At 41.4% G+C, this 15,562-nt stretch overlaps 1 protein-coding gene across 1 annotated transcript in view; it reads left to right on the forward strand.

The window, feature by feature from the left end:
* Positions 1 to 15,562, forward strand: part of LOC103103217 (uncharacterized) — an 81,780-nt gene that overhangs the window by 23,698 nt on the left and 42,520 nt on the right. The window contains exons 8-12 of the mRNA XM_056826221.1: positions 5,634 to 5,824; positions 8,702 to 8,733; positions 10,993 to 11,255; positions 11,384 to 11,702; positions 12,220 to 12,310. Of these exons, the coding sequence (XP_056682199.1) occupies positions 5,634 to 5,824; positions 8,702 to 8,733; positions 10,993 to 11,255; positions 11,384 to 11,702; positions 12,220 to 12,310 (896 nt within the window). The remainder of the gene's footprint in view (positions 1 to 5,633; positions 5,825 to 8,701; positions 8,734 to 10,992; positions 11,256 to 11,383; positions 11,703 to 12,219; positions 12,311 to 15,562) is intronic.

Genomic DNA, 15,562 nt, shown 5'->3' on the forward strand with positions numbered 1-15,562 from the left:
TCTCTCTCCCTCTCCCACCCTCAAACGTTGCTTGTAGACAGCCTAGCTTCTTTAGCATATCTAAAGTCACATTTTTTTCTTGGGAGTGCTTGCCTTCACTAGCATATTAAAAGCCACTCAAAGCTTTCCTGGAAGGCTGCCTGCCTTTCTTAGCATATTAAAATACATTTTGGGGGGCTTTCTCTTTATCTCACTGATTGCTTACATAGGTCTACTCACAGGTGCCTTCCACTCTACATACATTTTAGCACCACTTACTGTCCAGAATTAAAACTGTAGAAAAAAAGAAAAGAATTCCTTTGCTACTACTAGTGATCTAAAATAATGCTGTTAAAGTGAATACATTTAAGTAAAATGATTATTAATAGGAAATATTAATAATATTGAATTTAAATTAAAACCATACTTCTAAATGTGAACAAAGCCAACATTTAATCCAATTAATTAAATGCAATATTGAGAAAGAATTTTAGATCACAATAGTATTAATAATACTATCAATAACAATTATTAATTTTCAATAACTATTATTAGTTATTATTTATTACTAATGGTTATTATTGGTGATTGATACTTGTATTTTATGGTTTATGGTTGTTAATTATTAATAACAATAATTATAACAAATGCATTTTAATTAATCATTTATGACATAATTAATAATTATAATAAATGCATGTGGATATTAATTATTACTGACAACAGTTATTACACTAAATACACATTCATTATTGATACTATTTCTGTGCAACAATAATTGTTTCCTTACATTAGCGTTTTGTTTTAAACCTCTTCTTGCCTTGCACAATAACATTGAAGAACTTTGTGTCTCCATTTTTTTTTTTATGTTTTAGGAACTTTTCATTTTTTAACCTGATCATTTAGCAATACACAACCTAGCTTAAATAGACAATATGGGAAATACTGCAACACATCAAAGGAAATCAGGAAATATTCCTCCTAATTCAGCCCTGTATAAATTTTTAAATTCCTGGAATGATTTAAATTTGCCTAAGGAGAATTGGATGACAAAGAAAGAAGCTAGAAAGCTTTGTAAGGTATGGATATACATATCTTTTACCTGGCCAAAACATGGCTCTTTTGACTTCAAGATTTTAAAAGATTTGAAGTTAGCCATTAAAAACAAAGATTCCAAAGATTATAAATACTGGTATTTATAGTTAAATCACATTAATCAATCAACCATTCCCTCCAGTAAGGAAACCTTCCTTTCTTTGGAACCAAACCATTTTAGTATAACTCCTTCAGTAAAATCTAGCAAGAAACATGCTCTATCCTCTCACCTGGCCTGTGAGGAGGTTTCTCCTCATACTGACCCAAACTAGGACTTGAACCCTTCAGTTCCTCTCTCTGTCAGACCTCACTCATCCCCTACTGCTCCCATCCCCTTTCTTCTCAATCTACCTCTCTACCATCCTTTGCCCATCCCTCTTCCCTATCCCCACCTGTATCATCCCAACTCCCATCCTTTTCTGTATCCTCCTTCCTATCCATCTTATTATGACCCCTCTAGATCTCACCCATCCTACTCCTCTCCACTCTGCCCCCAACCCCACCACCTTCCTCTCCACCCCATCCCTAGCCCCTCCCCCATTCCTCTCCACCCCACCCCAACCCTACCCCTGATCTTTTCACTCTACATCCCCACCTGCTGACCAGCTCCATTCATCCATCCCACCCCCTTCCCCTACCAGTCTCACTACAACGCATTCCATTGTACTGCAGAACATAGGCCAAGCAGTAGTTGCCACAGATGATTCAAATAAAGGTCCTTCCCCTCTAAGAGTTGTCCATACAGATAACAGACTTGGAGATTTGGTAAACATTAGACATCACATGCCTTTTCTTCCACAGCACATTGAGAGATTCAAAGAAAAAAACACCTTCATATGAAGCTGAGCCTGTGGTGGTGAGAAATAAGTTTGAAAGCATTTTTTGCACATATAATCCCACATGGCTTGATGTAGAAGATTTGCTCCAGGCCTTGCTAACAGAAAGGGAAAGGAATAAGATTCTTTCTCTTGTTAATCAGGCCCAAGGAGAGAGAACAGCTCATTGGCCAAGTGAAGATCCCAGATGGGATCCAAATTCAGAGAAAGATTACTTACAACTATGCCAGGCTAGAAATACATTGATAAAAGCTATGAGAGCCTGTTCTGATAGGCCTGGTACATGGACTAAATTTGAAAATATTAAGCAAGAAGATAGTGAAAATCCCAGCCAATTTATGGATAGATCTATCGAGGTGGGAGGAAGATGTATTGAGCTTGATATTGATAGGGAATAGGACCTTAGACATATCAGAATGCAATTTCTGAAAAACAGTTGTAGGTTAGGAATTATTTTATAACTAGCTGTCCAAATTGGCCTACTATGGACCTTGAAGAATTAAAAAGAGAGGCAGTTTATCTTTTTGAGGGACATAAGGAAAAGTAGAAGGAGAACACTGATTTAGTGGAAGCATTAAGGAAGGAAATAAAGGAATCGACTTCTAAACAGGGTGAGAAGGATAAGGAGAATGCTACTTTAGTAGAGACATTGAGGGAGGAAATAAAAGAATTAACTGAAGCAGTTGTAAAGGTAAAGCAAAGAGAGATCATAGCTCCCTTACAAGAATCCACAAAGCAACCAATAACATGTTATTTTTGTGGAAAGATGGGGCATGTGATTATGAATTGTAAGAAGAGGAATCGGGTAAATAGGAAGAAAGTTTCAGGAATAGTAATATTGATAGAAGGAATAGTTATTTCAATGAGGAAAATAAAAACTCACACCCAATGTGGTAACTCCCCTCAGTATGGGGGACCCCACAGGTGTAGTCAAAGGAATTGTGATGAATGATGGTACTTGGGAGGGGAAGGAACCTCAAAGAGTCTTCAAGTGAATTTTTAAGCCTTTTAAGACCTAATTGACTTATTGGTGTTAACTGTTTTAGTTTGTTCCTCTCCCCAGAATTAAGAAGTCTCTGTAACTCAATTCTAAATACAAGATGTATGTAATTTATTCTAAGCAGTTTAAGAGCTATCAAAATTGAAATGTCCTGTTAAATTGTCTTATTTTGTAACTCACCTATGACTGGGATTGTATTGTAGAAGAATATCTTTGTAAAAGCCCACAAGCAGAATTTTGTTCCTTTTTTGCTGTTGATAATTGTCACACAGAGTTGATGGATGAACTCCATCAAATTAGTTACAACCTGTATATATACTTTGGAGAATTTAGTTGCCTAATAATCTCAATTGATTTTAATGAGTATTCAGACATGGTTTTCATATATGTGGGAGCATCCCTACCTCTGATAATTTATTTTCTTGCCTCTTGAGTTGTTTGTTACAAAGAGGTAAGGGTCTATGTGTAGTTGAAGTAAAGTTAAATGGTATTGTATTTTCCCATCTCTGCATTTATTGTAAATGTAATGGATGACATACCTGAAATAATTTTCACTTTTTAGTCCTCAGATCCATGTGAAAATGGGTGGGACATATTGGAGACAGTTCTATTACACGGTTACATTCTCATACCTAGAGGGAGGGAGCTGCCCAAGTGGTTTAGTTAACCTGTGATGTGTTATAATCTCATCCAGTAGGTGGGGAATGATTTTTCCTGTGAAACATTGTAGCTTTGAAATGGATTTACTATATTTGTAACTCTTCATCACCAGGTCAGAGGTTTTTCTGTGTTTTTTTCTCCCACCAAATTTTGGGATTATGGTAATAATAGACTTTGTTAAAAATATCTTTGCCAAAGTTGAAAGACTGGCTAAACCTGTAGAACTTGTGACAAGTATTCATGATTTCAGAAGCTTTTTAATGACACATAGCAAATAGCTATAGAGACTCATGTGAATCCTAATGATAGCTGGTAGAACCTCTCATGGATGCAAGGAAGGGGCTTGTTTGCAATTATCCTAAAATGGGTTCTTATAATTTAGGGGATTTTGGTATGTTTTATGATCTGTATTAGTTGTTGTACTACTGTTTTAAAAAGACAGTTACTTGGTGAAAAAATTATGTACACTCACACTGTGGATCCTAGCCAAGTTAAGAGTGATATACATTTCATTTTTTAGTGAGCACCTTTTGTTTTGTGCCTCTGCTCGGCTAACACATTGTCACATGGAATGTGAACTATGAAATTATGATTAAAAATTTTTTTTCTCTCTTTATGTTTGTAGTAGGATATTTGATTTTTTTCTTTCTTTTTCCCTAACATTGGTGATACTTAAAGTTCATGAAATCAATATTAATGTTTTTTTTTTACTTGAAGGATAAAGTTTACAGTATAAGTTTATAGTATCTATTAGCTCTAGTAATATGCATACCCAAAAAGTTTTCGACTATGGAAACCTGCCATTTATTGATAAATGTTATGGGACTTGTTTAAGATTATGTCTGATTCTAGGAGAAGGGAACAAAATATTCAATATATAGTGCCAAGTAGCACAAGGTCAGAACAGACCAAATCCAATCCAGGGAGGATTGTTGAACTTCTATGCCAATAGGAAAGGTCTTGAACCTAGTTTGCAGACCAAGCTTGTGATGCTTGACATATGTTAAGATGCAGGACTTCCTTGAACCACATTCCATGTGCAATACTTTGAGACAAGTACCTGAGGTTGGCTATCATCCTGGCTTCCCTTATTTCTTAAAGTGTTGGTAAAATCAGACCATGGAATGATTTTCCCATTTGCTGCTGAAACTTAGTCCTTTCTCTCTTATAGTTTGTGAATTTTCTGTAGTCCTGGATGCAAATGGGTAAAGTGCTGTATTGCTGCTTGTATTACTGCTTGTAAAGTGCTGTATTGCAGGCTTGTGGGACATAAGTCAATTTAATTGGTCCTTGTTGTGATTCAAGAGCCTGTTACAGGTTATTTTTATTTTTGACTCAGAATTTAATACATGTAAAATTTTTTTTTAATTTTATTTTTTCATTTCTGTACTACTTATTTGATACAGAATTTCATTTTTTACTCTTTTATTTGGGTTTTTTGGGGTTTATTCAATAATGTTTGTTCAGAATAGTTATAGGGGAAAAACAGAATATAACAGTAGTTAAAATCCAGTACATTAAAATGATTCAGTGTAACAGAATAGTATTGAATACATTAATATATGAACTTAAAACCAACAAAATTAAATCTTAAACAAATCAATCAGCAAAATGCAATAAAATATAGAGATTTTTATAAAACATTGGAGTCTGAAAAGCCTTAAAAATATAACCTCCAGTCTCTTTAAAGTTCATTTTTGTTTTTGTTTTGCTTTTTTATCATTTGAGATATCTTTTGTCAGTACTGTAGGATTTTTCATAGTAAAGGTGAAAATGGGTTTTTGGAATCTCAAATTGGGCAGGCCCAAATGGCAAAGAGTTGCAGGAAGATGAATTTCTCCCCTGAATCTCAGGTAACCTAAGTAAAAGGATCAGTGCACTCAAAAAATATCCTTTGAAATACGCAATGCACTGCTCTCTAATAGAATACACCATACTTGTAACTTTCTGTTTGGAAAAGTCTCTTCCTTCTCTTCATCCCCATTCCCCCCCCTCCCCTGTGGTCCCCTGCCACAGGGAGTCTAATTGTAGCCTAAGGAAAGAACACACCAGTTTTTTACCAGTTTGTGATTCCGAAGATACAGGAGCAGCTGCCAGCAGCCTGAGTCCTGGGACTGGGCCTGGGGCGATCTGGGTTGGGAAGCCGGAGACCATCTGGGGCTGGGGGCTGGCCAGGGTTGGAACTGGGGCGGAAGAGCAGTCTGGGTCAAGCAGGTCTGGAGCAGATGAATGGAGGCAGGAACAGGCAGCAGGAGTGAGCTGAATCAAGAGAGTTTTTCAAGGGTGAGGGGGCGCAAAAAGCCTTGGCAGGAGAAATGTGGCTTAAAAAAATTATCTAGGCTATCTTTAAAAAAAATTGAGAAGTTATCATCCAATCTTGTGGTTGCCATTAACTGTAAAAATTAAATTATGTCTCGAATAATAAAAAATATATTATTTTTTGAGGTTTATTAAGGATTATTAGAAATCAAGTATGCAAAATAATAACCATGTGCTCATGGCTGATTAGCCCATTCATTATACCTGCTAGCTTACTTACTACATCATTGCAATGGAATAGAAGAGAGAGAGGTAGGTGTTACTGCCAGTTAAATACCAATTGTGATCTTGCCAACTTGGAGACTCAGGTGAGATTATAGGGAATTCTGGGAAATACCATGGACTTCTGGGGATTGAAGTCTAGGGTTCCAAATCTCCACGTTTACACTATGTCACAATGACATGTAAAGAAGACCAAGTTAAAAGCATTCTGAACATAGGTCCATGACCTATAAGTTACTATTGCTCATGTCAAGAGCGACCCCTGTAATCTTCACCCTGATTCTATAAAATACTCCTTTTACCTTTCAAACTTTGTAAATGTCCTTGAGCAGGGTCCCAGGATTTGATCTGGCAGGAAACCTACAGCCCTCTGGCCCTGTGAGTTCTCTGTCACAAAAGAGCCAGATCTTTACCATAAATGAAGGCCTCCTAACATCGTACTTTTATAACCCTAATATCATGAGTGAAAAGGGTGAATAAACCACTAATCAAGATGAAAGGAATCATTAGGAATTATTTCATCCAATTATATGCCAGTAAATCTAATAGTTTAAGTGAAATGAAGAATACTTTCAAAAATAGAAACTGTCCAGATTGGCAAAAGAGGAAATAGAATATCTAAGAATATTTTTTTTTGAAAAAGAAACTGACTGACTATAAATGAGTTTCCTCAAGAAAACCAAAACAAAACATGGATTTCAAAGTGAACTTTACCAAGCATTTCAAGATCAACTACTTCTAATATTAAATAAGTTAGTTGAAGGGATCCTAACTTAGTTATAAAGGCAGGTGGTATGTTGCTGCTACTGGATGAATACTGCTTTGGTCTATAAGGTGGGCTACAGATGCCCAGATGGAAGCCTAGAGGAAAGTGAAGTGGTTGGAAGAAGTCCTCCATGGAGACTAAGATTTGCATCCTTCCATAATTCTACTAGATACAGGACTGACAAAGAATATGTAGCAAAATAGGAAGTTAGAGCCCCTTGTTTACCTCTTTGTGCAGCTGGGAGGACGAAAGCTATTCCAACCTCCAGGTCAGGGCAATTTTAATAGTAAAAGATGGGATGCTAAGGTCTGGATCTCCTGGGAAGACAGTAATATAGGGAAGACTCAGGGAGGAAGCTGAGGTCATAGGTGAAGATGAAGAGAATGGAGTCATATATAAAGTAAATAGAATTCCCCCCTGGTAAAGGCCCAACCCCATCATTACCAGAAAGTTGAAGGACCGGTGGACAGAAGATCAGAAGGAGAAGGTAAGAGACATAGATGAAGAGCTGATCATGCAGTGGAAATATACCCCTACCCACCCCCTACCCTCAACCCCTAATTAATTGACCTTTCAGTAAAATTCTAGCAAGAGTGAAAGAGAATAGCCCTGCTTGAATGGTGAGGCTGTGGGATTTCAGAGGGGGTAATGTCTCCCTCATAGGTAGTAAGGAGAGAAAATGAACCAGCAAAACTCAGGACAAACAGAATTATAAATACTTCATTCTAAATATTGCAAAATAGCAAGAGAGCAGCAAATGACTCCCATGTGGAGCCAGCTTATATTGGGAATGTCATCGTGGAGTTACCCTATCACCAGGCTGAGAATAAAGAAGACACAATGTGACCGAGTTTTGCTCTCTACAAGACACCTTCATGAACATGGTTGGCTGAGCTATTCACCATGAACCCTGCTGGAAGTGACTTTATCCAGCTCAAATAAGCTCTGCCAACAGCAGTTGTGACAAACATCTCGGGTTCCTCTTGTTCCTGGAAGAAATTGACCACTCTCTGCCCTTGACCCCTAACCACCACTGCCTTTGCTCCTCGAGGAATCTGAGAGCATCAATATTGAGGACTCCTGGGAACATAGACCCAGGGATGGATGTGTTTCAATGAGACTTTAAATGGTCACTTCCTCCTGGGTGGATAGCCTGGTGCTTCCCCCTAGAGGAAGAAGACCCTTCAATGCTGACTTGGTATCCTTTGGTGCTTTTGAAGGAAGGGCCAACTAGATCATATTCTTTCAGGGCAAAGAGCCAGGAACATTAAAAGAGGAGGAGAGATGGGCGTTCTAATGTAATCCACGGTCCAGCTGGCACTCACACCCTCTAGGCAACATGTGTGGCTTATCTCCCTGGCAAGATGCCAGTGCCGGCTACTGTACATCAGAAGAGGTGTCTGGTATTGTAAGAAGAAAGGTGGGACTCTCCCTCATAATACCTTCTAGCTCCTTTAATTTCACCTTCCACTTTTGCCTGTTCTTCCTCTGGTTGATTTCCAGCAAAGCCTGCAATGTGTTCTGTTAACGGGCTGCTTCCATGGCGGAGCAGCACAAAACTGATGGGTGTATATATATATGACCAACTCCTTGTGTGCAGTATATCTGGCCTTCCCTGCTGGGTGTCCGCTTTGTAGGGAAAGGCCTGGGATAGTCTGAAGATGTGAACATCTAGATTCACGCAGCAAGCCACAAAAGTGGCTGCCCATCACCTCGGGCCTGGGGCGTGGCTGTTCCTTCTCTTCAGATAAAAGCTCGGAATTGTAGAAAGGGGATGGATGTAAGGGCCCCAACCACACTAAATGTGTTCCCCACCTTTCACAGGTCTGGGGTGCAGTCATGTCAGTCACTCTAAGGTAGGGATACCTAGTACAGGTGACAGCACTGTGCCGGGAAGGGAAATGTGCCCAAGTATCCTCCCTTTGCTATCACACTGCTACTACTGGCATCAAAATGGGATTATCAAATGCTGGGCCAGTCAGGTGAGAGGGATCTCACCTGCTAAGTAACCATACCATAACAGTGAATGAAGGAATAGCGCCAGTTTGGACACCCCCAAATAGGACCCAATGGTTATATGTCCCAAACTTATGGTCCTGACTGTCCCTTGGTTGGAAAGGATGCTGCACATTAGGGTATGACGTACTCAAGGAAGCACTGTAGAGACCCTGCCTGCCAAACCTAAGCTGCGCCTTGTCCAAGCCCATGGAAACATGCTCTCTCTCCATCGGCATAATCATCTTCCAAATGGCATTCCAACAGGTATTGGATTATAGCTTGTAATAAATCAGGTGGAAGCCCTCACAAGTTTGGTATGCTGTGATGATAGTGAAGAGGAGCAGCCAGTGATAGGATGGTATTATCAAAAATGGAACTAGACATCTTGACCACTTCCCAAAATGGTACCCGGCCCATAATGCAATCCTCCTGCTGTGCCTTTTCCTCTGATGAATCACTTACTGAAACTTACCAAAATATACGATTACCAATTAATGACCTCGAATAACCACCAACTGTCAGAGCTTCCTTCATCTCCTTCTTAGGGGTGAGATGGGAGAGAATTTAGGTTATTTTCCTTATTGTTCCTATTGTATTTCTCTTGTGCTTGTGTTGTTGTTGCGAACTATGTCTACATTGTTAGTCAGGGCTGGGGTCCTCTGCTTCCTCTGTGTTTGCTTGTTTTTTTATTATTCTATTTTCTCCAATTACCTATAAACATTTAATTTATTCTTTTAAACATTGAGTTCCAAATTCTCTCTCTCCTTCCCACTCTCCCTATTTCACTCCCTCCTCCCTTTCTTCCTCAATGGTAAATAATCTGACAGAGATTTAAATGTGCAATCGTGTGAAGCATCTTTCCATATTAGTCTATTTGTGGAAGAGATCTTAAACAAAAAAAAAACAAGGAAGAAAGTGATATATACTGTGTTTTGGTCTGCATTCAGTCTCATCAGTTCTTTAACTGAAGGCATTTTTCATTCTGACTCTCAGGGGTTGTCTTGGATCACTGTATTGCTGAGAATAATTAGGCCATTCACAGTTGTTCATCAAGAAGCATTGCTCTAGGGCAGATAGGTGGCTCAGTGGATTGAGTGTCAGGCCCAGAGAGGGGAGGTCCTGGGTTTGAATCTGGACTCAGACACTTCTTAGTTATGTGACTCTGTAAAGTCACTTAACCCCCAGGTTCTTAGCCTTTACAGTTCTACTACTTTGGAACCAATACACAATAGTGATACTAAGATGGAGGGTAAGGGTTTCAAAAATAAAAGAATTGGGGGCAGCTGGGTGGTTCAGTGGATTTAAGGCCAGGTGGTCCTGGGTTCAAATCTGACCTCAGACACTCCCCAGCTGTATGACCCTGGGCAAGTCCCATTGCCTAGCCCTGACCACTCTTCTGCCTTGGAACCAATGCTTATTTTCATTCTAAGAAGGAAGGTAAGGGTTTAAAAAAATAAATAAAAAAAAAGGATTATTGCTGTCACTGCAGTAGACAAAACCCACAGTCCCAGGCATGCCCTGGTTTGGATGCCAGCTATAATGTTTACTAGCCATGGACAGTTCACTTAGCTCTCTTAACTGAGGTTTACCTGGAACACCATCTTGCTTCCAGACTGTTTGGGAGCAAACCTCTGTTAGTCTCCAAATGCCCCCAGAGGTCGGTGGGAAATGCTCTCCCTGGTTTTGGAGCCAGAAGATCCAGGTTCAAATGCTGTCTTTGCTATTTTTGAATTGATAGCAGCCACATCTGTTAACTTATCTTGTCCTCAGTTTCCTCATATATAAATGGAGGATGTTCGAGTCAGGCATCTCTAGGGTCTTTTCTAGGTCTAAGAGCTGATTTCCAGCCTCAGCCACACCAGTTTGTTGATTCTTTTCTCCCTTCACTGTCTTGCCTACCACCTTGTTAGGTCCTTTCTGCATCGGGTCCGTGGAAGAGGTTTAAAAAAAGACCCGGAATCCCTTCCATCTCTAAGCCTGGCTCTCCATCCACTGAGCCACCCAGCGGCCTCCTGTCAGGTACATTGTAGGTCCTGGAATGCGTGATTCAACCAAAGTCCTGGACATGGCGCTCCCCGAGGGCTCCCCTCAGCCTCTCTGACGCTCATCTCCAATAGTGTCCAAGCTGTTGGTTCTGATTTCCGGGCAATTGGGACAGAAGGACAATTAAGAGCCTGTGGTAAGTGCGGCCCTTCCCCAGGCTGTGCAGCCATTCCCCTGCCTTTCCTCCATGTTCCCCAGCCAGGGAGCAGGGATGGTCCAGAACATGAGCCCTCCCTGCGGAGGGAAGACCTCCCCCATCCAGACGTGCTGCCTGCTGGCCACAGGGGCCACCTGAGAGCTCGGAGGGCCCTTGCTGCAGAGGCCGCAGGCACTCACGGTTTGGGAGGTCGGCCCCTCCTTTCCCACTTTCCCAGCTTTACTAGGGAGCTAGTCTGAACCAGGGAAGGCTCATAACGGTGCCTGAGGCAGACGACCTATTCCCCAAGTCTGTCTGTCTATCCCAAGACCTGTACGTCTGTGGCTCAGAGAGAGCATCGCTGAGAACAAGGCTAGCCAGGCTCAGATGCTGGCTCGCCAGCTGGGCCCAGCAGAGACCAAACCAGGCTGGCTGCTGCCCAGACACCGAAGAACCTTGGCTGCTGGGGCCACCTGGCAGGGATGCTTTTGAAGGCTCCCAGAGCCTTGAGAGGGAACACAAGTGCACGACCTCCATTGTCCATAGGAAAGGCCAAGCTGGAGAGGCCCAGCCTTCTCTGCAGGGAAAGACTGGGGCCACCCTTCCTGCTGACTGCTCAGCGGGCAGACAAGACATGTTCAATGCAACGTGTGGAGCAAAGATAATGTTTAGGACTCAAGGACTTTCCCTACAAGGAAAGCTTTCCAGCTGAGCAATGGATGAACAACAGCTAACATTTAGGTAGTGCCTGACGGGGGACAAAGGGGTACACATAGCACATCTCATGTGATTCCCACAAAGAACTCACAATGTGGGTGCTATTTCCAGAAATGAGGAAAGTGAGAATGAGAGATGAAGGGACTTGGTCAGTCACTCAGCTGGTAAGTAGCTGAAGCAGGATTCAAACCCAAGCCTTCCCGACTTCCAATTCCAAAATTCCATTCACTGTACCCCTAGATGCCTCCTCCCTCTGAGGGTTACCTCAGGAAATAGTCACCTCCCAAGTACAGGGCATCTCCCAGGAGAGATTGGATGACAATTGGCCAGGGATGTTGGAGTGGGGATTGGCAAGATGACCTCTGGGACCCGGACAGGAAGAATCCCAGGTGCCCCGTCCAAGGGATTTCTAGCTCTGAGATGCTGTTGACTGGGAAAATGCTGACAGCCCAGGACATCTGGGGCTTTCTTCTGTGGTGTGCATTTTGGTAATTCTCCTGTGCATCGGTGTGTGGCAGAAGGCATTCAGTGGCTACGGGGTAAGAAGCAGCAGCCAGCTCTGGGCTTTCTTTTTGTCATACAACTCCTGTGTCAAGCATACTGCAGGAGGAAGGATTTAGGAATCATCCATATGCTGATCCACAATAATATATTAGGCAACCGTGATGTGCCGGGCATTGGACTGAGTCCTAGGGAAAAAAAGATAAAAAATTAGAATCCCTGTACTCAAAAAGCATATATTCTATCCAGGGAACATGGAAGCACATATAAGGAAAAAAAATCAGGGGAATAGAGATAACCCATGACGGATAAGTTCTTGGGTAGAAGGAATTTCTGGGGGAGGCAACTCACTCCTCCAATGCAGGCTGGCACCTTGACCTCAACTCCTAGTCTTAGAGAGTCCACTTGGACACTGATGGTACAGGCAGTAGCCTGCCCAGAATTAAGCAGCTGGTATGTGTCTGAGGCAGAACCTCTATCCAAGTCTTGTTGGTTCCAAGACCTTTGGTTCAATACAAGGTAATTCGGTAAGAGAACACAAAGCAGATGATGGCATCAGAGTAGCTTTCCTCGAGGAGGTCCTGTTTAAGGGGTATCTTCATTGTTGTTGTTATTATTATTATTATTATTAATTCATTCATTCATTTAGAGCATTTTTCCATGGTTATCTGATTCATGATTTCCCCCTTATCTTCCCTCCCCCTTCCTGGAGCTGACAAGCAATTCCACTGGGTTATGTATATATAATTGTTCAAAACCTATTTCCATAGTATTCATATTTGCATTAGAGTGATCTTTTAAAGCACAAACCCCAATCATATCCCCATAGAACCACGTGATAATTCATTAAGGGGTATCTTGAATGAAGAGAGGGGCTCAGTTTCAGTTTGGACTTTAGATATTATTTATCTTCTTTTTTAATGACCCTCACCTTCCATCTTAGGATCAATATTGGGTATTGGTTCTAAGGTAGAAGAGTGGTAAGGGCTAGGCAATGGGGGTCAAGTGACTTGCCCAGGGTCACACAGCAAGAAAGTACCTGAGATCATACTCTTGAACCCAGGACCTCTCTGGACCTGACTCTCAATCCACTGAGTCCCCCAGCTGTCCCCTTTAGGCGTTATTTTTTATAAACCCTTACCTTCCATCTTCAAGTCAATATTATGTATTGGATCCAAGGCAGAAGAGCAGTAAGGGTTAGGCAATGGGAGTTAAGTGACTTGCCCAGGGTCACACAGCTAAAAAGTATCTGAGGCCAGATTTGAACTTAGGTGTTATTTTTAATGCACAAGTGGACTGGTGAAGACACAGACCAGTGACACACAACCCTCTCCTCTTATTTGCTCAGTAGAGAAGCTGCCCAAACCCAACATTATTGTCAATAGCATCAACATCATAGAAGATGACTTTGGCCTTGACATGTAGCAGAGATTGGAAGGGAGTAAAAATTCCATGGTTCTTCAATGGCCAGCCCTGTCATTCAATGAGAGGATGATTATGTCTGAGAATAACCAGACCTTCACCATCAAGTGTATGAAGACGGAAGAGCCAAGAGCTCATCCATGTGAAGCTTGGAATTCAGTCTGTGCCCATAGAAGTGAGTCCCTCACCCTGACTGGAACCTGCGTTTGACTCTGAGTCTCCTCCCTCTCCCAAGCCTTTCCTTAACAATGACTGACATCTCATGTTTTTCATCTTTACACAGACAGACCAGATCAAATCAAGATCTCAAAGTGGGGAGGTTATGGTCATATTCAATGACTCATTGACCTTAGAGTGTCAAACTCAGTCTCAGCCAGCTGCCCAGTGTTAATGGCATGCCAATGACTCTTTGGGGCCTGAATGCTCCAGAAACATTGACCCCATTGACCATGCATCTTGGGAAAATTCAAGGAAGTATACACACTGGGCATAACATGACCAACTCAACAACCTCTAGAGACATCACGGTCAGTCTGGTTAGTACGTGGTCTCTTACTAGCATGGGACCTCAGGAGGAGGTATACAGGCCAACTAAAAGAGGCAGCTTTTTAGGATGACTTGGGAGAGGACATGTGAAAAATGAGTTCCACTCTAGGCAATATGTGTGGTCCAGATATGTAGTGAATGTCAATCCATTTCTTTCTATTTTTGTCCCTGGAGGAAATGGAGATCAACTTCCTCTACTCACATAATAACATTAGAAGCTCTCATGTCCAATTTGCCATGTGGCAGGCACCTATGTACCCACCATGTTCAGAGCACTGTGCTCGCCTCCATGGGAAATACATGGAGTAGCTAAAATTCCATTCCCACTTCCAAGGATCTGACAATCTAGTAGAAAGATCAGACCCCCATTAAAGGTAATTAATTGATGCACAATATCACATGACATGTGTATTTAGACTAGGTTACAAAATTAAGAATTGTGGGAGAGATCTTATGGGAAAAGACAATTCAAAATCAGGTCAGGTTTCATAGAAGAGTTATTTATCACTAGATAGGTCTTTAAAGTATGGGGTTTTAAGGATGTTGAGTTCAATAGATCAAAGTGGAGAAGGGAGAATATTCCATTTCTATGGAGAAACAGTACAAGCCAATGTTCAGGGGTGGGCAGATGCAATGTTTGTTCAAGTGCAAAAAGTAGACCAATGCATCCTGAGTAGGCAGTGCATGGCTAGGAGACATATTAGAGAGGGCTGCTGCCATTTTGTGAACAACCTTGAATGCCAGGCTAGGAATGCCAAAGGTTACTTGGTAGGTAGCAGGAATTCCCCGAAGCCTCACTGGCAAGAATATAGATGATCACACACGTATCTGGTTGGTAGATGTCCTTCACAATACTGGGTAGACCAGTAAGACTGAACTTGATATTTAGGGGTCAGACTTTAATTTAATGTGACCCAATTTGCCATATCTCAAATTCAGCTGTAACCTGATCCAAAGAACCTGGATATAGAAAAAGCTCAGGAATTCAAAGTGGCTTTTCAGTGTCTACATTGCAGGCAAAACTGGCCTCAACTCCAAACTAAGGTGATGAGAATAGAGAGAGAGACAATAGAGTTGTGAATAGGCTTGAATCAATACACAAGTGCATTGGTAGAATAGTGTGTCATTGAGAGACCAGGGGAGGTAACATGAGGAAGAGGAAGAAGAAGCTCTCCAGTCTGGCTTCTCATCACAATCACTTCAATAAAGTCTAGATGGGGCAAAAGATCAAGTCAAAAAGGGGATCCTTTTCAAGGGGAAAACGCAGTAGGGAATTTTTTCAGCCCAAGTCAGGGTATTTACAAAGATCAAAGTCTTGGCAC

The sequence above is a fragment of the Monodelphis domestica genome, chromosome 4 (genome assembly GCF_027887165.1).
Source record: "Monodelphis domestica isolate mMonDom1 chromosome 4, mMonDom1.pri, whole genome shotgun sequence".
In the NCBI taxonomy this organism is placed as follows: domain Eukaryota; kingdom Metazoa; phylum Chordata; class Mammalia; order Didelphimorphia; family Didelphidae; genus Monodelphis; species Monodelphis domestica.